Source organism: Oncorhynchus keta, chromosome 4 (genome assembly GCF_023373465.1).
Source record: "Oncorhynchus keta strain PuntledgeMale-10-30-2019 chromosome 4, Oket_V2, whole genome shotgun sequence".
Taxonomy (NCBI): Eukaryota; Metazoa; Chordata; class Actinopteri; order Salmoniformes; family Salmonidae; genus Oncorhynchus; species Oncorhynchus keta.
In genome coordinates this window covers 24,662,725-24,690,154 of record NC_068424.1, presented here as the reverse complement: position 1 = coordinate 24,690,154, position 27,430 = coordinate 24,662,725, and the positions used below count along the sequence as shown (strand labels likewise).

Below are 27,430 nucleotides of genomic sequence, written 5' to 3'. Positions count from 1 at the left end.
TGTACAATGTACATGCCTTAGTTTAAAAACTCAGTGGATAGTGCTAAAACAATGACATCATATCTGAATTCTACCGTCTTTATATATGTTCGCCTTTGTGACAGAATGTGTGCTATGAGCCATGACTATGCTACACTTTGGCAGGGCTTGGAGAATGGGATTCTCGGCAGCCAAGAAAGATGTGCAAGGCTCAGTTGTGGATGTAAGCGGCGAACATTCCAATTTGAGAGTCTTAGTTAGTTCTCTTGGCATGGGATGCAGTGACACTGTGACACCGGTAGACTTTGCATGAAAACAAACTCTGTCTCTCCCGGGAGTCCTTTCCTACCTTAATGCAAGGTAAGCCTGAGACAATAGTCACTGAGCTACAACCAGAAGCTTCAGGGAAATATCAAACATATTGACTGCTGGGGGATAATATGACTGCTGGGGGAAGTTTCACCTTTAATGTGTAGTGTTTTGCATTAGGTTTCATTAGCTCTGGTTATAATTTAGGTCGCAGCGATTACAATTTTACACAGAGGAAATAAGTCATCTCTACTTCTGTCCACACGTGGACAACATGTCGACTATTGGGCCTTTTAAACAGATATCTTTTGAGTGTCTGTCATGACTCATAAAGGAGCAGTGCTAAAAAGGGGCTTTTGGAGAAGCAAAATCGTTTGTAGTTGAGTCGACTTGAAATACATTTAAATAATATAGAATAATATTCTGTGACAGGGACAAAGTGAAAGAGAGATAGAGAGCGAGAGTGCATGGGTTAATTTGTGTGTGTGCATGGATGAGTGTGTGCACTGAGTATTTTAGAAAACTACAGTAAATCTTATTTTACAGTTTCAAAGTACACAAACCATACATACATTTTCAGTGCTCTGCCTTCCTCTTGAAATTCCTTGGGGTCCTGTTGGTTGCTATGGCAACAACGACTACAACAACACCAAATTGGCAAACAGGAGTTTATGGGGGAGTCCATTGATAATAAACAAGAGTTTATGGGGGTCCATTAATAATAAATTCATACTATATGGTTATATCATTACAGATGCTCTATCAAACTTTATCACTAACCCTCTCACTTTTCCCCTCTGGGGCCTCAGTTATATGAAGGCAAATGGATGCCAAATCTTAAATTCTTATGAAGTTCAATCCCCTGACGAGGTTCCAAGTTGTAGGTAAATGTTGGATTAGGAGTAATATTTCCATATGGTTTTATTAAAGTATTTACGATCCAAACCTAAGTGTGTTCAGTGTAAATCAGAACATGTTTTGAAGCTTTTATCATACAGTTCAAAGGATAACTATAATACCACTACAACTAGCCGGTCTTGTGTTGCCTGGCTGAAATAGTTGTGGAAAGTGTGAGGTGATGGCCGACAGGGCAATTCCAAACCACATGATAAGTCTCTTAGCCAGTGGAAACTACGTTTTTTAGTGAAACCTCATGTGAGACATTAAGGGCCGTCAGCACTGAGTGGTGCAGCTCAGCCAAAGAGACAAGGCCTTCTGATAGAGGACGCCTGACATTCTCCGGTGGCACTGGGGTTCTGTGAATACTTCATGTCTATAGCATGTACACTGAACAAAAAAGATGAACATGTAAACAAACTGAACATGTAAAGTGTTGGTTCCATGTTTCATGAGCTGAAATAAAAGATCCCAGAAATGTCCCATATGCACAAAAAGCTTATTTCTCTCAAATTTTGTGCATACATTTTTTACATCCCTGTTAGTGAGCATTTCTCATTTGCCTAGATAATCCATCCACCAGGTAGGTGTGGCATATCAAGAAGCTGGTTAAACAGCATGATCATTATACAGGTGCACCTTGTGCTGGAGACAATAAAAGGCCACTCTAAAATGCGCCGTTTTGTCACACAACACAATGCCACAGATTTCTAAAGTTTTGAGCGAGCATGCAAATGGCATGTTGATAGCAGGAATGTCCATCAGAGCTGCTGCCAGAGAATTGAATGTTAATTTCTCTACCATAAATTGCCTGCATTGTTGTTTTAGAGAATTTGTCAGTGCGTCCAACCGGCCTCACAACCGCAGACGACGTGTATGTGTGGGCGAGTGGTTTGCTGATGTCAAAGTTGTGAACAAAGTGCCCATGGTGGCGGTGGGGTTATGGTATGGTTAGGCATAACCTACGGATAATGAACACAATTGCATTTTATCAATGACAAGTAGAATGCACAGAGATACCGTGATGAGATCCTGAGGCCCATTGTCGTACCATTCATCCGCCGCCATCACCTCATGTTTCAGCATGATAATTCACGGCCCCATATCGCAAGGATCGGTACATGAAAATGTCCCAGTTCTTCCATGGCCTGCATACTCACCAGACATGTCACCCATTGAGCATGTTTGGGATGCTCTGGATCAATGTGTACGACAGCGTGTTCCAGTTCCCTGGTTTTCTGATCCATGTCCCTACATGTCCCTACATTTTTTCCAGTGATGTGAAATCCATAAATTATGGCCTAAGGAATTAATTTCAATTGACTGATTTCCTTATATGAACTATAACTCAATAAAATCTGAAATTGTTGCATGTTGTGTTTATATTTTTGTTTGGTATAGTAGTACTCACTGTCTGCAGACATTACAATAATAAACAACCCCAAATGGAAGCAGTGTGATTGTATAGCGCAGGAGGTGTAAGACTGCAACTATTTTAGAAGTCATCATGTATACATGGTTGAATGTATACAGTCGACTACTGAACACCAGAGATTACATTATTTTAATGTATCTGCGTGCATTTAGAACAGCTACGGACTCTCCCAAGCTATTGCATAAGGAGTGTACTGTATTTCAGCAGTCATTGGAAAAATAATTACTCCATTCTATAGAGTGATATCTCTAAAGAGGTTAACTTTGGCAAAGCTTACATGTGAAGAAATACATATTCCCCCTATCCTATGGACATGAGACTGCAGTTGCTAAGCACCAAACGATTTGTATTACTATCAAACATTCCCATGCGCTACACAAGACAATAACATTTCCCTTACTATTCCCAGCACTGTGAGAGGGAAAAAGATGCAGCTGGGATTGCACCATGAGTCAGAGGCTGGAAGAGGAGGATGAGAGGGAGGTGGTGGGAGGCTTGGAAAGGTTGGTACTCAGTACTCACCAGGAAAGGATCCATCCTGTTGCGTGGGATTACAATGTTACCATGTTACCCCCTGCACCTGGAGAGGCCAAGAGATGGTGGGAAAAACCATCAATGCTGCCTGGAGGGGTCGCCTCAGGACAATCACCCCCCCTCCCTCCACGGGGCTCCTAGCCCAGAGGTCCGTCCCTGAGCTCCTAAACGAAAAAACAGAACCGGGCTTTCTCAATGTGTGGCTGTCCTCGTAAAAACCCTCAGTACCGTACAGAAGATTACACAGAGAGCATCAGGGCTTCATAATTTTTCCCCCCACCTTTATTTAACCAGGTAGGCAAGTTGAGAACAAGTTCTAATTTACAATTGCGACCTGGCCAAGATAAAGCAAAGCAGTTAGACACACACAACAACACAGAGTTACACATGGAGTAAAACAAACATACAGTCAATAATACAGTAGAAACAAGTCTATATACGATGTGAGCAAATGAGGTGAGATAAGGGAGGTAAAGGCAAAAAAAAGGCCATGGTGGCAAAGTAAATACAATATAGCAAGTAAAACACTGGAATGGTAGATTTGCCATGGAAGAATGTGCAAAGTAGAAATAAAGATAATGGGGTGCAAAGGAGCAAAATAAATAAATAAATACAGTAGGGAAAGAGGTAGTTGTTTGAGCTAAATTCTAGATGGGCTATGTACAGGTGCAGTAATATGTGAGCTGCTCTGACAGCTGGTGCTTAAAGCTAGTGAGAGAGATGTGTTTCCAGTTTCAGAGATTTTTGTAGTTCGTTCCAGTCATTGGCAGCAGAGAACTGGAAGGAGAGGCGGCCAAAGAAATAATTGGTTTTGGGGGTGACCAGAGAGATATACCTGCTGGAGCGTGTGCTACAGGTTGGTGATGCTATGGTGACCAGCGAGCTGAGATAAGGGGGGACTTTACCTTGCAGGGTCTTGTAGATGACCTGGAGCCAGTGGGTTTGGCGACGAGTATGAAGCGAGGACCAGCCAACGAGAGCGTACAGGTCGCAATGGTGGGTAGTGTTTGGGGCTTTGGTGACAAAACGGATGATGTGACATGATTGAATGACTTGTCTTTACTGTTTATCAGTCTCCACTACAAAGGTAATTTATTTGGTTAGGCCTGCAGAGGTGTCAATACAAGATATAGTCTCAAAGAATCCTGAAGAAGAGTCAGACTAATTCAAAAGGTCTGCAGTAACCAACCTTGGGCTTCAGTAGCCTACCTTGGGCTTCAGTAACCTACCTTGGGCTTCAGTAGCCTACCTTGAGAGCAGTAACCTACCTTGGGGCTGTAGTAAGCTACTTTGGACCTAGTTTGACAGACTCATTAAATGACAGAAAGAATGTCCTAAGTGACAACATATAAAGTGTTCCATTTTTTTTGCGATGTGTGATTTGAGGTATATTTGAGCAACTCTCAAGTGTAAAACTTCGGCCAGGACATAAACCTCATAGTCCAATTTACTGACAATTTTTGCATTAAATTTTGCTCCCCCTGCTGGACATTGTTGGAATACTACTCATTACCACTGAAAATGTTATTCATAATTTTACCATACCAATTTAGGGGCAGTGTCATATCATGGGCTATTTTCCAATTTGTCAATGCACCCACTTAATATTTTTAAGCGCAACACTGACACCTTCATCTGGAAAATGTGTCTTTCATTGTAGGTCAAATTAATGAGGGAAAGGAGTGCCGCGCGTTCACCGGTATGATAATCGAAATAGAATCTAAATGACAGAACACGCTTTGTGACGCGGTGAATGTAAAGAACGTTGTTGACGTTCCTTCCAAATTGCTAACAGATGACTATCAACACGCTTGCCAAACGGTAGGATTTTCCTAAAGTTTATTTTTTGTTGCAAAACTTATGTTTGCAGGCCTATTTAATTTTCACCTCATGTAATGTAATTGACGTGTGAAGAGCGTGGCCAAAGGTAATCTTTTGGCCAGGTGCTTCACCTATTGTTTATGCCTACACAATTATTTGAGCACAAATAATAATTCACAAATATAGAATCATGTTACAAGACTCGTATTTAATGACTCGTGGTAATCTTGTAAACAGTTAATGTAGGCCCAACCTTTATTTGAAACAGACGTTTATTAGCTGAAATGTGTGCTGTTGGCCGGCTATTAAAAAGGACAGGCAGCTATTTGAGATTGCGTTTATTGAAGTAATACAGCATATATATTTTTTACTTTCCAAGGCTTGCATGTACACACACGATAAATTAAACAAGTAGAAATGACCACTGATTTGCAATATAAAGACGAATACATTACTACCTTCATTTGTCAACCAGCCTCCTGTCCACCTCCGTCCTCATGGCTGAAGAAATCAGGAGAATAGCTGCTCTTATTGAGAGAGACCAAGAGCTCATCACTTACATCAAGCACAAGTTTACCACCGACTTCAAAAAAGGTGAGCGAATGGCCCTACTAGGCTACTACAATGTGTCACAATACTTAATGAAAAGCCACTTGAGATCATGGATGACGTTTGAATTAATGCAATGAATTACTGACTGTTAGCACATTTTGCTTTGTGTTTTCCAAGCGCACAGGTACTTACCTGAGAAGGTTGTCACCCGCAGTGACACAAAGTATGTCCTCATACAAAATGACCAGGCCAAGAAGAACTATGACAGGAGACAGGAGATGCTCAGAAAAGGCTTTTTCTCCCCTGTTAACAAGTATGACATATTATATCCTTGACCATTTCCTACACTTTAAAGTTCACTGCCTTCTGAAAGTATTCAGACCCCTTGACTTTTTCCACATTTTGGTAGGTTACAGCCTTATTCTAAAATTGATTACATATTAGTTTTCCCCCTCATCAATCGACATACAATACCACATAATGACAAAGAAAAAACATTTTATGACAGTTTTGCTAATTTATTAAATATAAAAAAACTTAAATATTACATTTACATAAGTGTTCAGACCCTTTACTCAGTACTTTGTTGAAGCACCTTTGGCAGCGATTACAGCCTAGAGTCTTCTTGGCTATGACGCTGCAAGCTACACCTGTATTTGTGGAGTTTCTGCCATTCTTCTCTGCAGATCCTCTCAAGCTTTGTCAGGTTGGCTGGAGAGCGTTGCTGCACAGCTATTTTTCAGGTCTCTCCAGAAATGTTAGATCGGGTTCAAGTCCAGGCTCTGGCTGGGCCACTCAAGGACATTCATAGACTTGCCCTGAAGCCACTCCTGTGTTGTCTTGACTGTGCTTAGGGTCGTTGTTCTGTTGGAAGGTGAACCTTCTCCCCAGTCTGAGATCCTGAGCTCTCTGGGGCAGGTTTCCATCAAGGATCTCTCTGTACTTTGCTCCATTCATCTTTCCCTCTTTCCTGACTAGTCTCCCAGTCCCTGCTGCTGAAAAACATCCCCACAGCATGATGCTACCACCATCATGCTTTACCTTAAGTATGGTGCCAGGTTTCCTCCAAAAGTGGCGCTTGACATTCAGGCCAAAGTGTTCAATCTTGGTTTCATCAGACCAAAGAATCTTTTTTCTCATGGTCTGAGAGGCTTTAGGTGCGTTTTGGCAAACGCGAAGTGGTCTGTCATGTGCCTTTTACTGAGGAGTGGCTTCTGTCTGGACACTCTACCGTAAAGGCCTGATTGGTGGAGTGCTGCAGAGATGGTTGTCCTTCTGGAAGGTTCTCCAATCTCCACAGAGGAGAGCCCTTCTTCCCCGATTGCTCAGTTTGGCCGGGCAGCCAGCTCTAGGAAGAGTCTTGGTGGTTCCAAACTTATTCCATTTAAGAATGAGGGAGGCCACTGTGTTCTTAGGGACCTTTAATGTTGCAGAAATGTTTTGGTACCCTTCCCCAGATCTGTGCCTCAACACAACCCTGTCTCGGAGCTCTACGGACAATTTCTTCAACCTGTTTTTGCTTTGTCATTATGGAGTATTGTGTGTAGATTGCTGAGGATTTGTATTTATATAATCCATTCTAGAATAAGGCTGTAATGTAACAACATGTGGAAAAAGTCTAGGTCTGAATACTTTCCGAAGGCACTGTATAGTATGAATGAAATGTTATTCATTTTCAACTGTGATGGTATCCGTGATGTGTGTGTGTGTGTGTGTGTGTGTGTGTGTGTGTATATACACGTTCAACTTAAAGTAATGCCTTGTCCCTTGGATAGACCATACAAAACAGTGGGAATGCTTTACTCTGACAACGTTGATCTCTTCTCAACCTGGTTAACGTCAGAGGATCAGGAGTCACTGAAGGTGACATACCCACACACACACACATCCGTATTCACAGACACACACACATAATCAACTCATTGTTTTGTTTATACAGTAGTTGTTTTAAAATGACTGGTCCTCACTCAGTCATTCTATGGCAGACACACTGGGACAAGAAGTTTGGCAAAAAGTCAGGAGGTGGAGTGATCTCCAGCAAATTCACTCAGGAGAAGGCTAAAAAGGTGAGAGAGGGAGAAGGGGGAGGGACTTAACTCTAGAATTGGGACCAAACATAATTCATTATCATGTAGTAAATCCTTCTTCATTATCACATTCATGTATTTGATATTTGAATAGTATATATTTCAACACTCTTTAGGAGAACGTCACAGCCCCTCCAATGGAGAGCCAGACCCTGGATGGCTTCCTCCAGCTGAAGCACTACCTGAGGGAGATGGCCTCCATTAGACGTGCTCTCCACGCTGGACGCCCCCTCATACGTTGCCTCAGGGACCAGGTAATGCACTGCGGGAAAACGCAACTCAGGAAACTTCAAAATGTGTTTTTGTTTAGTTCCCCTTAGTTATTAGAATTGTTGCTGAGTATTATTATGGCACTGAGATGTGATTGTTTGTTCTGGACTTCCGGCGATTTGGGTTCTATTCACTGTTGAAAACCTCATTCTTCTTGAACTGTATAGAATGTTAGGATCACTTGCTGTAACACGAAGAATACATGTCTCTACTATGTTCTCATTGTAAAGGATAAACAGTCATCGCTAATGACATCATGTGACCGAGCCATGTCAGGTTGGTCACCTAAAGCACAATTACATTTACATTTAAGTCATTTAGCAGACGCTCTTATCCAGAGCGACTCACAATGCAGAATGAATTACAATGCTACTACTACATTCTACTATGTTGACCCCATCCATGCACTCTGATCCTTCTTTCTCTTCAGCTGATAAAGAGACTGTGCCACCAACCCCCATGACCATGAACCAACAGGCACTGGACCCAGAGGAAGAGGAGAACCTACAGTACGTTGTGCACTGTCCCTGTTTGTTTCTCCTGAATGAAGTTTGTAATCAAACCAAATACTGCTACGACACATATATTGCTGCAGTTTTATCCATCATACTCCCATGCAATGCTGGATTTTTCTTACTGATAAGAAATGTTCCTCATAGTTCTGTCTGGGACTTTCTGGTGGCCTTTTCCCCTGCTTGACATACAGCATGTTGTATTTCCCTGTTCTCTTCATAGGAGGATACAGTACAGGAAGCAGAAGCTGTTCTCGGAGAAACTGCAGTGGATCTACATGGTCCTGTGTGGCATCTCTCACATGAGAAACAAAGACCTGAAGACACTGGTGAGACTCAGCTAGTACAACAAAAACAACTAAATAAACAAGAAAAACGCTAAAACAACATGTGTGAGACGTATTATTAGGATTTCTGGAAGACCAGTGGATTTATTGAAAGTTCCTGGGATTTTGCAACCCTATCTATTATTACTGTATGTTGTATTGTTAATATAGGGAGTTTTTCCAAGCCACTGTGCTTCTGCCTCTGCGTTGCTTGCTCTTTGGTGTTTTAGGCTGGGTATCTGTCAAGCACATTGTGACAACTGTTGATGTTAAAAGCGCTTTATGAAATACATTTGATTGATTGATTGGTGATTTAATACTGACAGCCTGTATTCCAGGTTCCTCTCAACAGCAACTATGTGAATGTCATCATGAAGGACACAGAGAAGACCAAAATCATCCTGAAGCAGTCACACAGCTACTACAACCCTCCAGTGAATGCCATCGGACGTCTGGTGTCTCTGGCCCCCGATGACTGTCACAACGGCACCCCTGACGTGTGGGACACCTTCATCGGTCACCAGGATGCCGCAGGTGACAGTCTGTTTTCTATATACAGTATATTGTTTTGTGGTGTTTTCATACAAGCCCTCTTTGTTTCCAACCTCACCTGCACACCTTCATACCTTGTTTTTATTTTATCTTCACTGTTTGTCTTTAAATTAAATTAAACAATAATACATGCTGACCTAATCAATTGGATAATTGGACCACCTATTGGGTGTCGCATGATTCGCGATATCCAAATAGCTTTGAGTGTGCGTCTTAGCCGATCATTAAACTGACTCTCGTGTGGATTTCAGAGCCCTCAAAGATGACCACCATCCGAACCACAGGGTAAGAGAATGATGAACAATAATTTACATGACAACATCAGCTATTGCTGATCTATCCCTCCATACTGTAGTACATTGCTGGTCTATAATCACAGATATAAAGCTCTGCAGTCTGGGCCCAGGCGTAAGGTTGGCCAGCGAGATCCAGACGGAGATGGAGACATACCCCCATGGCTACTACTGCTGCTGGATGAGAACAGTCAGTCTATACAATACCACACACAACAACAACGATGTGCCATGTTCCCACTTAGCAGACACAGCCATTGTGGCTTTGTAACACTTATTGATGTGATTATTGCCCTAAGGCACAGGAAATAAGGAAATAAATGCAGCCAACAGTATCATAGTGAGACTAGACTCCTTGTGCAATGTCACCCTGGTTACATTGTGGCTTGTGGGATTTTGGATTCTGCCACAGCATGAATTCCTGCTGGATTGTGGCATTTGTGTTCCTCACCAACTACGTGCCACCCTTTGCCAAACACATCACTTCAGTACAAATCCCTTGAAATGGCTAAATGATATGTTTGTTTTGGGAATGGCAAAGCTTTCGTTTGAGCCATAGTATTTTTACAATGTGTTCTACAAAGATGAATCCGTTCACTGTTGTGAATAGTGTCTTTCACGTTTTGCTTCTATAGTCACCTGTTTTCTTTTCCGACAGCATCCCTAGAGAAGAAAACAGTCAAGTGAGTGTGAAAAAAAACCAACAAAATGTATTTATCTGTATGTAAAATGGATCATTTATTCACATGGTTGAGATGTAAAGATTAAGCTGCTCTTTTCATTCCCTCACCTAGGCCTAGAGTAGACCAGTCAGCCATGCTGGAGAGAGCCAAGGTCCAATACCTGAATGTGAAGAAGGTTCTAAACATCCAGGTCAAGTCAGGAGTGTTTGAAAAGAAAAAGTGAGGAGGACACTGTCAGCCCTATGACTTGCTGTAGTAGCTCATTGTATTTACTAGAACTATACATTGTGATCCGTGTGAATTTTAAATGTTCAATGTTGTTTTTATGCCCCTTTGCTGTGAAAACCAATTGCCCTCTGGGACAAAATAAAGTTTCAACTTGAAGTATCTACATGTCACAGTCAGGTCGTTTTTATAGAGGATCATTTGTTCTGGATGATGTTCCTGTTAATATAATACATGCCATTCAGCAGGGGCTTTTATCCAAAGCTATTTAGTCATGCATGCATACATTTTATGTATTGGTGGTCCCAGCAGGAATCGATACCCACAACCTTGTGTTACAAGTGCCATACTCTACTGACTGAGCCACACACTACCACACCTGTTGACATAGAGGGTATATGAATAGGAAACCATTCAAGGAGGCGGCAGCGTAGCCTAGTGGTTAGAGCGTTGGACTAGTAACCGGAAGGTTGCGAGTTCAAACCCCCGAGCTGACAAGGTACAAATCTGTCGTTCTGCCCCTGAACAGGCAGTTAACCCACTGTTCCCAGGCCGTCATTGAAAATAAGAATATGTTCTTAACTGACTTGCCTGGTTAAATAAAGGATAAAAAAAGGAACAATTGATCAGTTCTCTGTCCCCTATGGCAATGACAGGAAGTAGAAACACAACCAATTTGAAAACATAAAAGGAGTTGGTTTCAGGCCCACCTTTTCACTGGGAATCAAATGTATGGATTAAAATGTAATGACCAAAAAGTGATACTTTGTCGTCAATATGCCCTACTCGGCGACTCATTTTAGTCCCATTCTCTGTCCTCAGGTACCGTGAGGAAAGGATGAGAACTCTTTTCGATGCTCTAATGGCTTCCAAGACCGATGCTGGTCTGTCTTCGCTCCTTGCCTCTCTGAAGAGTGAGCTGAAGGAGCCCAAATCCACCACTGGTCTCTGGTAGGTGCTTTCTCCCCTCTCTCATACAAACATCATGTGGTACAACTCAACCATTTCAAGTTGCTTAACTCCTTGACTGCTTTTCTTCATCTTCACTTCCTGTAAGAAAATGTTATAGTATTATAAATGGAACAAAATAAATGTTAATCATGTATGAACAGGTTTGCAACACTGCAGAGTGAGGCCACAGAACTGTCCGGAGACAGAGACCCCAAATATAACAGCATACTGCAGAAGATCTCAGCGTTTCAAAGCTTCTCCAACAAAAGGGTCCCCTACTCCCAGGTATGGAAGTCTTTGTCACAGAGAATAGGCAATTGTGTCCGATCTATGCATTGCATTTTGAAATGTTCCCCCTTCCTAGAAGACACAGAAACACTCAACCTGGGTTGTAATTCATTAGTGCATACCGTAGTAAAATGTTTCGTAACGGAAACTCAGAACAAGCGGTTTTTACTGGACAAGAATCACCCTGTTTGTCTGTTTTTTTTTTCCCATTTGGGGCCTAATGAACATGACCCGGTCTCTCATCTACCTCTGAAGGAGAAATTCTGTCTCCTGGTCCTCTCCATGCCAGCCAATCAGCTGCTTCGACCAGCCATACAGGATGCACTGCTCTTCCTCACCGAGAAAGTCCTGCTGCTGTTGCCGCGGCAACTCAAACAGTGGTACCAGTACCTGAAGCTGCCCTTCCCCACCAAGGAATCCTCCTCCTAAAAACAAATAATATCCGCCTGGTCTCTACTTCACTGCCTGTCTACAATGTGGGCCTTGGACTGAAGCCTGGGCTCTTGGTGGGATAGCTGATGTTGAGGGCTCAGGAAAAGGCTTCATGAAATATGTTTGCTGGTTCTGTCAATAAAACACCTTAACATTTAGTATCTCTAAATGTGTTTTTTATCATGTTTTTGAATATTACGCTATTGTGAAGCCCCATTGGGCATGATTTAAGGTTTAATTTATTTGCACCAAAGAAAAGTGATAAACAACAATACAGATAAAAATATATTCATAAACGGTACACAAGTGTTGTTGGAACCCCAAGCGTTTCTATAAAAACCACATACATAGTACAAAAATAAAAGGTTTGTTAAAACATAACAAAACCTACTAATTATAAATGTACAAATGAACCGATCAGCAATCACAAAAAAATAAACCAATGGATCAGATCAGCTTGGAAATGGTTGACAGTAACCAGACCTCTCGCACCCACAGAAGAGGAGAGGAGGGAACTGGGCCGGTTTGACAGCTTGCACCCTGTCATAAATTAAAGGAGAGGAAATCCAGAGAACTCCCTCTCCAAAATCCTCCAGTATTAACCAAAGGAATGTTTTTTTATTTTTATTAACCCCCCCCCCCCCCCTTTGGAGGACAAATACGTTGTTTTTTTTACAGCTTTTCTGCTATATATTTTATATTTTGCATACACATTTTACATGCATGGTACTTTAATTTAAAGCAGTCACAACAATAATACATTACATAAGTTCTTTAATCCCAACCCAAAGGAATGTCTTTGTTAACAGTCTTCCCGCTGAAACTCTTAACACGTTCAAAAAGCGAATACTGGATCAATATTTCTAACATAAGGGCGTGAGGAATGATCAGAAATGAGCTGTAGAAAACTAATGTCATATTGGTTTTTATTTTGTGATGTCATCAAAAAATGTAGAAAGGAAATACAATAACTTTAAAAGTACTTACACTACAGGTATCAAGTCTCCATCCATACATAACGTTGGACTTAAAAAAATGATGAAAGTATTTTTGTTAACATATGAATTGTTTTTAGGGGGTATAATAATCTATTTTTGTGGATATCTGAAGTAGGTGAGTAAATTTGTTCTTATACTTTTTGTAATTTGCAGAACTTTTTATACAACTTGATACTGAGGATTCTTTGAGACCGGTTGGAAACCAATGTTTCCAGAACCCTTCTGCTGCTCTCTTACGTGGTTTAACTAAGGGAAAGCAGTGGTGAAATACAAAGTTGAAAGATGTGAGAAGTCTTGAAAGCAGACTCCACATCAGCCGGATCTATAAACACTCACAATTACTTTTGTCAAATATTCTACATGTACAGTGCCTTCGGAAAATATCCAGGCCCCTTGAATTTTTCAGATTTTGTTAGGTTACGGCCTTATTCTAAAATCGATTAAATATATTTTTTCCCTTGATCAATCTACACACAATACCCCATAATGACAAAGAAAAACAGTTAAAAAAAAATTGAAATATTGCATTTACATAAGTATTCAGACCCTTTACTTTGTTGAAGCACCTCTGGTAGTGATTACAGCCTCGAGTATTCTTGGGTATGACGCTGCAAGCTTGGCACACCTGTATTTGGGGAGTTTCGCCCATTCTTCTCTGCAGATCCTCTCAATCTCTGTCAGATTGGATGGGGAGCGTGGCTGCACAGCTATTTTCAGGTCTATCCAGAGATGTTTGAACGAGTTCAAGTCCGTGCTCTGGCTGGGCCACTCATGGACATAGACTTGTCCCGAAACCTAAGCACCTGCATTCAAGGGGCAGGTTTTCATCAAGGATCTCTCTGTACTTTGCAATATTCATCTTTGCCTCGATCCTGACTAGTCTCCCAGCCCCTGTTGCTGAAAAACATCCCCACAGCATGAGGTTGCCTCCACCATGCTTCACCGTAGGGATGGTGCCAGGTTTCCTCTAGAAGTGATGCTTGGCATTCAGGCCAACGGGTTTCAATCTTGGTATCATCAGACCAGAGAATCTTGTTTCTCATGGTCTGAGATTCTTTAGGTGACTTTTGGCAAACTCCAAACAGGCTGTCATGTGCCTTTTACTGAGTGGCTTCCGTCTTGTCACTCTACCATAAAGGTCTGAGTGCTGCAGAGATGGTTGTCCTTCTGGAAGGTTTTCCCATCTCCACAGAGGAACTCCAGAGCTCTTTCAGAGTGAGCATCGGATTCTTGGTCACCTCCCTGACCAAGGCCCTTCTCCCCCGATCGCTCAGTTTGGCCGGGCGGCAGGCTCTAGGAAAAGTCTTGATGGTTCCTAACTTATTCCATTTAAGAATGATGGATGCCACTGTGTTCTTGGGGACCTTCAATGCTGTAGAAATGTTTTGGTACCCTTCTCTAGATATGTGCCTTGACACAATCCTGTCTCTGAGCTCTACGGACAATTCCTTCAACCTCATGGCTTGGTTTTTGCTCTGACATGCACTGTCAACTTTGGGACCTTTATATAGACCGGTGTGTGCCTTTCCAAATAATGTCCAATCAATTGAATTGACCACATGGTCACTCTTGTGGGCTTATACAGTGGCAAGAACCCTTTGAAAATACCTGGATTTCTGCATAAATTGGTCATAAAATCTGATCTGATCTTCATCTAGGTCACAGCAATAGACACAGTTTGCTTAAACTAATAACACAAACAATTGTATGTTTTCATGTCTTTATTGGACACACCGTGTAAACATTCACAGTGCAGGAATGAAAAGGTATGTGAACCCTTGGATTTAACTAGTTGAGCCTCCTTTGGCAGCAATAACCGTAACCCAATGTTTTCTGTAGTTGTGGATCAGACCTGCAAAACTGTCAGGAGGAATTTTGGAACATTCCTCTTTTACAAAACGGTTTCAGTTAGGCAGTATTCTTGGGCTGTCCGGTGTGAACTGCTCTTTTGAGGTCATGCCACAGCATCTCAAATCGGGTTGAGGTCAGGAACCTGACTGGGCCAGTCCAGAAGGCATATTTTTTTCTGTTGAAGCCATTCTGTTGATTTACTTCTGTGTTTTAGGTCGTTGTCCTGTTGCATCACCCAACTTCTGTTGAGCTAGACAACCAGATAGCCTAACATTCTCCTGCAAAACGTCTTGATAAATTTGGGAATTCATTTTTCCGTCTGATAGCAAGCTGTCCAGGCCCTGAGGCAGCAAAGCAGCCCCAAACATGATGCTACCACCACCATACTTTAGTTGGGATTAGGTTTTGTTTGTGTGCTGTGCTTTTTTTTTTCTCCACACAGTTGTGTGTTCCTTCCTATAATTTCTTCTGTCCACATGATATTTTGCCAGTAGCGCTGTGGAACATCCAGGTGCACTTTTTCATACTTCAGATGTGCAGCAATGTTTTTTTTTTGGATAGCAGTGGCTTCTTCTGTGAGGTTCTCCCTTGAACACCCTCCCTGTTTAGTGTTTTACGTATTGTAGACTTGTCAACGTGTTCCAAAGATTTGTCTTCAGCTGACACTATGATTTTTGTTAACCTCATTGAGTATTCTGCTCTGTGCTCTTGCAGTTATCTTTGCAGGACGGCCACTCCTAGGGAGAGTAGCAGTGTTGAACTTTCTCCATTTATAGACAATTTGTCTTACCGTGGACTGATGAACATCAAGGCTTTTAGAGATACTTTTGTAACCCTTTCCAGCTTTATGCAAGTCAACAATTCTTAGTGTTAGGTCTTCTGAGATCTCTTTAGGTTGAGGCATGGTTCACATCAGGCAATGCTTCTTGTGAATAGCAAACTCAAATTTTGTGAGTTTTTTTATAGGACAAGGCAATTTTAACCAACATCTCATCTCATTGATTAGACTCCAGGTTAGCTGACTCCTGACTCCAATTAGCATTTGGAGAAGTCATTAGCCTAGGGGTTCACATACTTTTCCCAACCTATACTGTGAATGTTTAAATTATGCATTCAATATAGACAAGAAAAATACAATGTGTTTTATTAGTTTAAGCACAATGTTTCTCTATTGTTGTGACTCAAATTTGATGACCAACTCATGCAGAAATCCAGGTAATTCCAATGGGTTCACATACTTTTTCTTTCCACCGTAGATGAGGGGATATAGTTAGCTGGAGTATAAAGTATTCAAAAAGTCCACGTCAGTGGGTGGTTCTCACTTTTAAATAAATGTATATGTTGTAATCCCCCAATAGCAAACAAATGTTATCTTCACTATTAATCCAATGTCAGAATCGGGATATGTATCCAATTACCATCAAAAAATGAATAGGATTGATTTTCTATCAAAAGAGATTCAACATCAATGTTATCAGATGTAAGTGCGAGGCCCTCTCTGACTAAGAATTGAAAATGTTTATGAACAAAAATGGACACTGCTCCTCCCACTAGAGGTTCTACAGCAGTGAACAGCATTATAAGGTGACATGTTATAAAGCACGTTGACGATGAAAGAACATTTTACAGCAGTGGTGGCCAACCCTTCTGGAGAACTACTGGATGTGCAGGCTTTTGCTCCAGCCCCTATCACACCTGATTCAGTCAAAGTTCTGACGAGCAGCTAAGTGTAATCCAGTATGTTGTTGCAGGGCAGAAATAAAACCCTGCACACACAGCAGCTCTCCAGGACGGTATCTTTTTATAATCTAGCTACAGACCATGAAAGTGAAACATAAATATTAAAGTATCTACAATACATCATAATCTGTGTGTGTGTGTGTGTGTGTGTGTGTGTAGCAAACCGTACCTCAAACCGAGGGGGAGAAAATGTGAACCGGTGTCTCACTACCTGAGTGTCACTCACAGTGAAAGGAGGGGGGGGGTGTTCAAAGTAGTGTGTGTAGTAGGTGTGTGTGGTTGAGTGGAATTAAAAGGTAGAAAAATGAATGTGCGGATAATGCAAAGTACATTTAAATGCCAGTGATATTGGAAATAGAGAAAGCGAGAGAGGGAGAAAGAGATGATTTGATGCTCCTACAGAGAACCGTGGCAGGGTTTTATATCCCACTCTCCCACTTTATCAGAATGTTTTAATGGCCGCATCAATCTGGGTTAATCTCATCCTGTCATAGTGTCAGAGGATTGAGACGACTTTAATATGGAGAGTGAGAGACAGAGAGATTTGGAAGCAATAGAAAGAGAAGCGAGAGAGACTGTACTGCACATCAAACACGTAAATCAGTCACAGCATATTTTCTTTGGTGCGTTTGATTTATACATTTGATGTGCAGTAGTCTCTCGCTCCCAATCTCTCTCTCCCCCCACGGGGCATCATTCTCTCCATATTAAAGTCGTCTCAATCCTCTGACACTATGACAGGATGAGATTAACCCAAATTGATGTGGCTATTAAAGCATTCAGATAAAGCGGGGGGTGGTGTAAAACTCTGCTACAGTTCTCTGCAGGGGCATCAAACCATCTCTCTCTTTCTCTCCATATCACTGCCATTTAAATGTACCTTGCATTACCAGCAGATTGCTCTAGCCCCCCTTGAGCTCCTTATAAAGTACCACGGCCACACATTTTATTGATGCAGCAGGTTTTAACCTGCTTCTTATGCATTGCACACCAGAGGAGGCTGGTGGGAGGAGCTTTGGGAGGACAGCCTCATTATAATGGCTGGAAGGGGATATATGGAACGGTGTTAAACACATCTAACATATAGAAACCACGTTTGACGCCATTCTGCAGGGAAATTGTCTGATGTTGTTTGGTGGAACTGTGGGTGTGGGCCTTAATTCATTCCTTTTGGTTGTTTCCCCTTCACATTTTCTACCGAGTTGAATAGGAGGTTATCTGGGGTGAAACATGAGGGAGACAACTTTTACAAGAGCTGCAAACAAGGGAGGCAGAAACCTTTCCGCTTACATAGAGTCATTGCTTACACATGTCGCACATCTGATTTAGTCCCAGATTAGAAGGAAGGAAAACCACAAGCCCTAAAATAGTGTCATTAAATAGTTCTGCATTATGTTGATAGTGGTTGTGGAGATAACAGGCAGTTTCTATTCCAGTCACTAGGTGGCAGCAGAAGGCCTCTGTCAGCGCCTCCTTAGAGATTTACTGATATCAGGAGGTTCAAAACATCAATGTGTATGTCAGTATTCAAGCTAATCTTACCATTCTGGTTTGCCGCAACTGGAAAAGACTAATGTGTGTGAAGAGATGGAGGGAGAGGAGCGTGATGAAGGGCCTGAGTAACTACTGATAATGTCTGAGTAATTCCAGACTATGTGCAGTGATAAGGCTGTGATGCAGTGAAGAAAGGAAAACATGACAAGGTGTAGGTAGGTATCAATTTTTTTTTATCCCTAAACTGCAGCATCGGACAAATTTTAAAGCGGTAAACCATGTTGCAGGCTTTCATGAACACCAGGGTGATGTGTTCAGAACAAGACACATTTCCCCCCCCAGCAACACACACACACTTTCGCTTACTATTAACACACACACATACACAATAGCGATGCAGAGCACTGGAGCGGGGAGATCAAACAGTAGAACACTGACAAAGGGTTCACAGAGCCAGCCCAAGGAATGAAGACTCCATTAACAGATGCACATGATCATGCCTTTCCATATTCCACAAAGAGAGAAATGAGGACCGTTATTAATGTGACACCCACCACCTCTTCTCAACCCAACTCCCAAATCACAACTGTCATTTTCTGATATATAGAAAATATAGATATAAATATATTCCTACAGTACATTCTCTAGTTTAAGACTGATTAATATGAGCCTATTGGTTCAAAATATTTACAAAGGTTCATGCGTCCACGATATACTTATAGTATAATAAATAGTCAACAAACATCATTACAGCATCAAGACGGATATTTCCTTCAACATGAACTAAGCAATTGAACGGTACAGCAAACTGTGATTATCAGCATTTACTAACCTGTTGGGGAGGGGTCCGGTGTGCGCGTGTCACCCTTTTCAGCGGTCACCAGTCACCACTTCTGACCTAATGAGCCCAGTAAACAAAAGGGGCCGGGAGTCTGGGACTACCAGATTGGCTACTGCCTGATTGGCTACTCCAGCCTGGAGTCAAGAAAATGGACACTAGGGCAAGTAGGAGAAGAGTTTAGGGTTTCCTCAGTATGAAGGGAAACAGTCACCAAACTAACAGCAGTAGTCATTTGCTTAACTGACTATTGCCATCATGTCTACATTGAGATAAGGCATAACATATCAAATGACCATCGTCATCATCATCAATACAATTACAACAATTATTTTTTCATCAAAATAAGCAGGCTTAATGTAAGCTTATTTGCCCAGTGGTTGCTTTGTCTGTGACATAATGAATGACAAAGGACACTTTGTATGGTAGGTGAAATGTGGGGGAAATATATCAATATCATATGTCCTCTTACAGCTTAAATATAAGAGGCTCTTTAAACAGAATGGTGAACTAAATGCTAAGGTAGCAGAGGTCTGCAGAAGCACCAAGTGAGTTTGTCCTCCAGGCTGTCTGTGTGTGTGTGTGTGTGTGTGTGTGTGTGTGTGTGTGTGTGTGTGTGTGTGTGTTTGTGTGTGTGTGTGTGTGAGAGAGGCAGACAGACAGAATAAAAGAGAGTGAAGAAGAGAAATGTTGAGAGAGGAAGAAAGTGTGTCAGTGAAACACAAAACACAGACAGAAACAGAGACAGGAAAAGGAGAGAGAATGAGTGGGGGTAAAGAATCCAAGATGGGCTGAGTTTTGGCACAGTGGTTGCTAGGTGACGAACTGAGGGTGCACAAGAAGCACCTTCTTTGAGGTTGCTTCTCTCATTATGAACAGAGTGACCCCCTTAGGGCACTGAGGGCAGGGAGAGGGGGAGGGGAATTGCAGAGTCAGGTGGCCAAACCACATTTGAGTCTTTGTTTCCCAAATCGATCACACATAGCTAGATTACTAGCTATACTGAAGCAGGAAACCCCAATCTCCTCAAGTGTTTGTAAATGCTGGCACAGCAAGGAGAGCTAAAATATACACATTTCAGCAACACACACACTTAACATTTTGAACTGTAACATCTCCCCCGTGTTTCAAGTTTTGTTCTTTTTTGAAGCCAAGAGCTGGATGCATTGCAAGAACCCCCAAGCGAAGTGAGCAATGACAATAAGTAATGTGACTGGTCTTCTTTTTCCCCCCCATACTAGACAGACAGTGACTACAGTGTCTCAGACAACGGCACCCCTACAGTGCTCTCAGGGTAATACCTTCAGGTACAGTGATACACGTCTTCCAGTTGTATTGACCGCAGTAGTAATACTCCAGGTGTTGCAGCTTTGATGGTAATACAGCAATTGTCCATTCAAATCCATATCCATTTTATCATAAAACATAACCAATATTAGCTGATACCCGAAACATACACTTTATAAAAAAAAAGAAATTTAAAAAAGAAATTACATCACGGGTGTCAAACTCATTCCAAGGAGGGCAGAGTGTCCGCAGGTTTCGCTCCTCCCTTGAACTTGACTGATGAATTAAGTAAATAGTAAGGAACTCCCCACACCTGGTTGTCTAGGGCTTAATTGAAAGGAAAAAAACAAAACCTGCAGACACTAGGCCCTCCGTGGAATGAGTTTGACAGCCCCGGATTAAATTCAAATGTATAAATCAAATCAGCAGACATCAGATGCATGAAATCTTATAATTTCAGACATTAAATATTCAACAATTTAAATACCCAACCCATTTTACATCAACTGGCCTGGATATTTACACTGAACAGAAATATAAAACGCAACATGTAAAGTGTTGGTCCCATGTTTCATGAGCTGAAATAAAACATCCCAGAAATGTTCTATACACACAAAAAGCTTATTTCTCTCAAATGTTGTGCACACATTTGTTCACATCGCTGTTCATGAGCATTTCTCCATTGACAAGCTAATCCATCCACCTGACAGGTGTGGCATATCAATAAGCTGATTAAACAGCATGATCATTACATAGGTGCACCTTGTGCGGGGGACAATTTAAGGCCACTCTAAAATGTGCAGTATTGTCACAGATGTCTCATGTTTTGAAGGAGCGTGCAATTGTCATGCTGACTGTAGGAATGTCCACAAGAGCTGTTGCCAGAGAATGTAATGTTAATTTCTCTACCAACGTAATTTTAGAGAATTTGGCAGTACGTCCAGACCACGTGTAACCACGCCAGCCCAGAACCTCCACATTTGGCTTCTTCACCTGAAACTGTGGGTTGGCACAACTGAAGAATATCTGCACAAACTGTCAGAAACCGTCTCAGGGAAGCTCATCTGCGTGCTCGTCGTCCTCACCAGGTTCTTGACCTGACTGTATTTTGGCGTCGTAACCGACTTTAGTGGGCAATTGCTCACCTTTGATGGCCACTGGCACGCTGGAGAAGTGTGCTCTTCACGGATGAATCCTGGTTTCAATTGTACCAAGCAAATGGCAACGTATGGCGTTGCGTGGGCGAGTGGTTTGCTGATGTCAACGTGGTAAAACAGAGTGCCCCATGGTGACGGTGGGGTTATGGTGTGGGCAGGCATAAGCTACGGACAACGAACACAATTACATTTTATTGATGGCAGTTTGAATGCACATAGAATCCGTAACGAGATCCTGAGGCCCATTGTCGTGTCATTCATCTGCCACCATCACCTCATGTTTCAGAATGCAATTTTTTTTTTTTCACCTTTATTTAACCAGGTAGGCTAGTTGAGAACAAGTTCTCATTTGCTACTGCGACCTGGCAGAATTCAGGGCCCCATGTCGCAAAGATCTGTATACAATTTCCGGAAGCTGAAAATGTCCCAGTTCTTGGCCTGCATACTCACCAGACATGTCACCCATGTTTGGGATGCTCTGGATCGATGTGTACGACAGCGTTTTCCAGGTTGCGACAATATCCAGCAACTTCGCACAGCCATTGAAGAGTAGAATAACATTCTACAGGCCACAATCAACAGCCTGATTCAACTCCATGAGAAGGAGTCGCGCTGCATGATGGAGGTCACACCAAATACTGACTGGTTTTCTGATCCACGCCCCAACCTTTTCGTTTAAAGTGTCTGTGACCAACAGATGCATATCTGTATTCCCAGTGATGTGAAATCCATAGATTAGGGCCTGAGAAATTTATTTCAATTGACTGATTTCCTTCCATGAATTATAACTCAGTAAAATCCTTGCAATTGTTGCATGTTGTGTTTATATTTTTGTTCAGTGTAGAAGAAAATGGTAAGGTGCCTATAGAGCAGTGATCCTCAAACCTCTCCTCGGGGACCACCAGCCATTCCACGCATTTGATCTATTCCACCTAATTCAACTAATTGTCAAGCCCTTGGTTGCATTCCCCTGGTCAGAAGTTGCATGACTCAACCAATGGTCACGTGCCACCTCATCAACTGTGCCTGTCGGGCACCAGATTGCTCTAACATATCTGATACGCAAAATACCCATCCAGGCATTGTAATAACTGAATGTGTCATCAATGTGAGGGCAGAGAAACAACCCTTGACAAGGTGAATCAGGAAAACATTTGGGGGTTCCAGAGGAGCGGTTTGAGGAGGACTACTCTACAGCACCTTAGCAAGATGTAGGATTAAGCCTAAATACACATGGGTGCTGGATCAAACCCGGCAAAGGGACTCCTCTCTACTTTGCAATGATCCTTTCTCCCCTACATTGATATTACATGATAATAAGTTTGATTCAGCATACGTTATGTGAAGTGTTCGCAAGGGTTTACTTCAAGTGTTTCATTTAATTTAGTCCCCATTTCTTTCCTGTCATATATGTAAAGCTATAGAGTTTTATCCAGACTGAAAGACTGGGGACTAAACCACGGTTCCTACGTCCTCCCTAGAAGGCCTCAACAGGGGACTTCCTCTCCTGTTCTCTGGGTGCAGTTTTAGAGGAGCATTGTTTGAAACAAGGCCCTTGACCCGGGATAGGAATATAGGGGACTAACAGAGAGAGTTGGAAAGAGCACATCTTTAGACGTTGCTCTATGTCTCCATCCTTTAAATGGCAAAGTCCATCAAGTAACCGGGGGGTTCTTATACCATAGTGTGCAACTTTGGAGAGTTTATTCCAGTACAATGTTTTCCAGGTTTCATTGAAAAGATCAAGGCATGTTTATGGTATAAAAGGTCCTCAGTGGACAAAGGGGAAAGTCTACAGTATTGATAAGCTATTATGATCTGCAATGGTATAACAGGTGACATCTTATCATGTTTCTATGCAGAACACATCATGGTCACCCATCAGTGAGATAGTATTTACAGAACTTGGGAAAGGTCAGCGGGCATGTGAGAAGCTTGTCTTGTTGGTTGAAAAGCTACTGAAAAAAATAACTTTGCGCGACACAAATGCCAAATGAACTAACTGGAGCATGGTCAGAAAAATATGAGATGTTCCAAAACCCACTGTCAAACACAATATATCACATCCATGAAACATGAATACAGGGCAAAATGGCCGACTGGACAGATGATAACGGTTAAATAGCTACAAATCTTAAAATGGCTGCACCTATCAACATTTATTACAAATTAGGATCACATGATTAAAAAATGTCTATATACTCCAACCAAAGTAGTCATTGTCTTCAGACATTCCACAGTATGGACCAACACACAGAGAAACTGAATACTAAAAGGCCTCTCTTACCTCAACTGTCACCCACGAACTAGACTTCTTCTCCCGACACAGTACGAAATCAGTCCAAAATTAAAAATAAATAATTTTACACTGAACAGTGTGTGTATCAAAACATGTTCCAGTTCCTGTCTTTTGCAGATAGTTTAAAAACAAATAAAATACATACAGTACATTTATATCATGACACATTTTAAACCATATTCACTTTTTTGTATTATACAAGACCGTGGAAAAGTAGGCAAACGCAGATGGTGATATACAGTAGCATAATTTGAGAACACAATCAACATTGGGGAAACAATAAGATCGAGCTTGAATAAAATACAAAAATGTTTTGGCTTCGTGAATTTATGCTACTGTACTACCATTATCTCTTGTAACCTGTGTGGATAGTGATGTGGATAGTGATGAGGTGAAAACCAGAGGTCTTCTCAACATAATTTTAAAAAATAGGCCATGTTCTACTTGCCCTTCTGTTAGTAGTACTAAGCTACATATTCACACAAACTATAAAGAGTCACAAAACACTAGCCTTTACAAGCAGATGGAATGTTTCATGCGTGGAAGTGTCCCATTCATGCAGTAACCCAGAGGGACACTATTACTGATCGTTTCACTCTACATCGCTGCTGTTGTGTAAGAAGCTTTAATCGCATGCACCGCTAACCTAGCTGGCTAAGCTAAGGATATTAGCTTAGCAAAAGGCATAACCTTGAGATTGAAAACATGGGGATAGAAAACATGTGCCTAGGTTTTACTCACAGCATAGCATGGGATTGCACCACCATCCACAGATTATGTGTCGGTCTATTGCATATGGACGTTACTACAAAAACGAGAAGCAGGCAAAAAAAGGCATTCCCTTGATTCAGGCAGGATGACAATTCTGAGTGCGAATGAGTGGGGACCCATCACACTTTTTTTTTTGCTTAGGATGACTTAATTCCACTAGCCTGGAGCTCTGATTGGATTTATTGCATACTTAACCGGAGGAGGGGACCTCACTAAAAGCCCTACCAGACAAACAATTGATTTCTCTGCGTTTTTCTTCTCTGGTTTCACACACAGCAGACATACACAGAGACAGGGTCCGAAGCCCCCTGGGGATTAAACATTCACCTCTCTAGAGGTCCAGTTAAACCACTGTTGTCCCGAGTGTAGCATCCATAGCAACGTCTTTTTCTTTTTGGAGGTGCTCTTTATTCCTCCACTTTCTCAGAGTCACGATGCGCGGCGTAGTGATTCCAGAATAGATCATGCAGAAGAGAGGACAATGAGATTGGAGAGAGTTCATCACTGTTCACATCTTTTTTTAGGGTAGCGATCCAATGAGGGCACAGTGACAGCTCTCTCACCCCCAGTCTCTAGCACCAGACAGCCATTTAGGTGCCAGTGCTAGCAGTAGAGAGACATCCTGCTGCGCCGCATGGCCTCACTGATAAGGTACGCCGGGCTTACCTCGGGCTCCTCTTTCATTACCTCAATGTTCTGCCACTCGCCGCACTGGTTGGACTTCTTGATGGTGTCCACCACGCAAAGTGCGTACAGGCAGTCCTCAAATGTGGCCGCCATAGTCAGCGGCCTTTCATCCCACGTGCGCCGGTCGTCCTGGTCCTCAAAGGCCTGACGCACCGCCTGCACCATACGGATGGTTCCTGTCAGGTAGGGCGAAGGGATGTCACTGAAAGCCTTCTCCGGTAGGGAGGCCTTCTCCAGAGGGGTGCTGTCTTTCAGAAGTAGCTCCGGCCCTCCCTCCGTGGTGTTCTTCTGGCCGTACAGGTCCGTGCCGCTGACCGTCAGCCGGCCCACCGTGCCCACCACGATCACCTCCTGGCGGAAGTCACCAGGCACGTTGAAGTTGAGTGTGACGGTGCAGCAGGCGCCGCCCTCCAGCACCATCTGGAAGGTGCAGAAGTCGTCACTGGTGATCTGTCGGATGCCGCAGATGTGCTCCGTCTGCTTGACGAAAGTCTTGAGGAAGCCGTGCACCTTGGCCGCCCGCTGGCCCGTGAGAAAGGTGAGCAGGTCAATGATGTAGCTGCCTACCGAGTGCAGCCCTCCACCGCCCATCAGGTCGTCACAGCTCCAGTTGTACTTCTTACCCAACAGGCTGCCGCTGTGGACCTGGGCCTCGCAGACCAGCAGCTCCCCCACGTAGCCCTCCTCCACTAGCTCCTTCATGCGTACGAAGGCGGGAAGGAAGCGCAGTACGTTTCCCATGATGCTCAGCAGCTTGGGGTAGTACTGGGCGGCCGACATCATGCGAAAGGCATCCAGTGGGGTGGCGGTTCGGTCACAGATCACATTCTTACCGATACCTAGGTAGTGGGAGAGAGAGAGGCCAATGTTACTCACACGTAGCCATAATACCCTCCTCTCCATGAAAACATCACCTGAAGAGACATTAATCAGTGCAAAAAACAGATACCCCCTCCCCCTGACTAGCTGACACAAATATTCTAACATAGCCTCTCCAAAACTATTTTAAACCCACGGGTCAACAAGTGATTCTGAAAATGAAACATGAGAAAACATTCTAGAAGCTTTGTCAATACTGTTGTTTTTCTGAGAGGAAAGAGTCAGTCTGTCTGTCATGAGTGTACCTACTGTACAGATAGGGTTGACTTTAGACTGCTGTGGGAAGCAAATGAGAGTGAAGACACCAAAGGGATGAGGAGAGGGAGAGAGAGAAACCTCATTAGGCCCTCTTTTAATTCCACTACTTACCAAACCCCCAGTGGTGCTGTGCTCACAACCTCATTACAGATATCTATGAGGAATACAGCTGCTGCAAAAAGAACACTGGGCAAAACATAGCTTCTATGAACCAAGTAACAGCAGAGCAGACTGAGGGAGAGAGAGAGAGAGAGAGGCTATTCACACACTGCCCTGACTGTGCCACGAGAAAGGCTAAAACAATTAACATAGAGCCGCTAATAGCCCATTACACCATTACGCTCAAGGGCACATTACTCCGAGCTGAGCAATTACCCTATTCATAACTCTCAGTGTCTGCAGTGACTTTGAGAAACAAAATGGACACCAGACAGCCAATAAAATAAAAGCAATGGGGAATTGTGGATGGCCAATCAAAAGATTGTATATACAAAAAAAGTTTAAAAAGAAGACCCTCCACCACCCAATGGTAATGAAAGCATTCTGGTAATAGAAGGCCAATGGATACCCCCCTACACCACCTGATTCCTGGCCAGCCTGCCCCCCATGAACACAATGCTCCCTGTAATTAATCCAGTCACATTGATGAACAGCAGGGGTGGGAAAACATCCAACCCCTTCAAACCCCCTCCTTTGCCCATTCCACATCCCAACCACCCCTATTTAGAGGCACCAATCACTTCCTAAATATCCCCCCAACCCATGTGAAGAACAGGCAGGCGGCACCCAGAGACGTTTTGGAACTGAAACTTCCCAGCTAATCTCCCATTAGCGCCGAACGACTAGATCCAGCCAGGCCAGGAAATTAATCCCCTTGACCCAGTTCTCCGGTGCGATGGAAAAAACCTTCCCACCGGACAAAGGCACCGAGGCTGGCTACAGTGCACCCTTATCGAGGAGGCCTGACCCCAGGTCTGCACCCCTGCGAAAAGTTAAGCGCCGCCGGCTCTCAGTTAAACAACTTG

General features: G+C 42.7%; 2 protein-coding genes across 3 annotated transcripts in view; one reads left to right on the top strand and one right to left on the bottom strand.

Annotated features, from left to right (window-relative positions):
* Positions 1–4,729: 4,729 nt before the first annotated feature.
* LOC118383263 (uncharacterized) lies at positions 4,730–12,319 on the top strand. 2 transcript variants are annotated; one of them, XM_035769848.2, is made up of 17 exons: positions 4,731–4,975; positions 5,451–5,569; positions 5,705–5,840; positions 7,303–7,390; positions 7,513–7,593; positions 7,731–7,868; positions 8,115–8,160; positions 8,315–8,393; positions 8,620–8,725; positions 9,061–9,256; positions 9,526–9,559; positions 9,654–9,757; positions 10,226–10,250; positions 10,362–10,469; positions 11,298–11,426; positions 11,588–11,711; positions 11,970–12,317. In XM_035769848.2, exons 1-17 carry the CDS (start codon positions 4,950–4,952, stop codon positions 12,141–12,143), a joined length of 1,713 nt encoding a protein of 570 aa, XP_035625741.2. In that variant the 5' UTR covers positions 4,731–4,949; the 3' UTR covers positions 12,144–12,317. The 2 variants fall into 2 exon arrangements, with proteins under 2 accessions (XP_035625748.2, XP_035625741.2); XM_035769855.2 differs by lacking the exon at positions 7,303–7,390 and having other exon boundaries at positions 4,730–4,975; positions 7,467–7,593; positions 11,970–12,319.
* Positions 12,320–18,445: 6,126 nt separating this feature from the next.
* gfod1 (glucose-fructose oxidoreductase domain containing 1) overlaps positions 18,446–27,430 on the bottom strand; it is a 43,039-nt gene continuing 34,054 nt past the window's right edge. Inside the window, exon 2 of the mRNA XM_035757289.2 lies at positions 18,446–26,107. Coding sequence (XP_035613182.1) covers positions 25,185–26,107 — 923 coding nt within the window. The 3' untranslated portion in view covers positions 18,446–25,184. The remainder of the gene's footprint in view (positions 26,108–27,430) is intronic.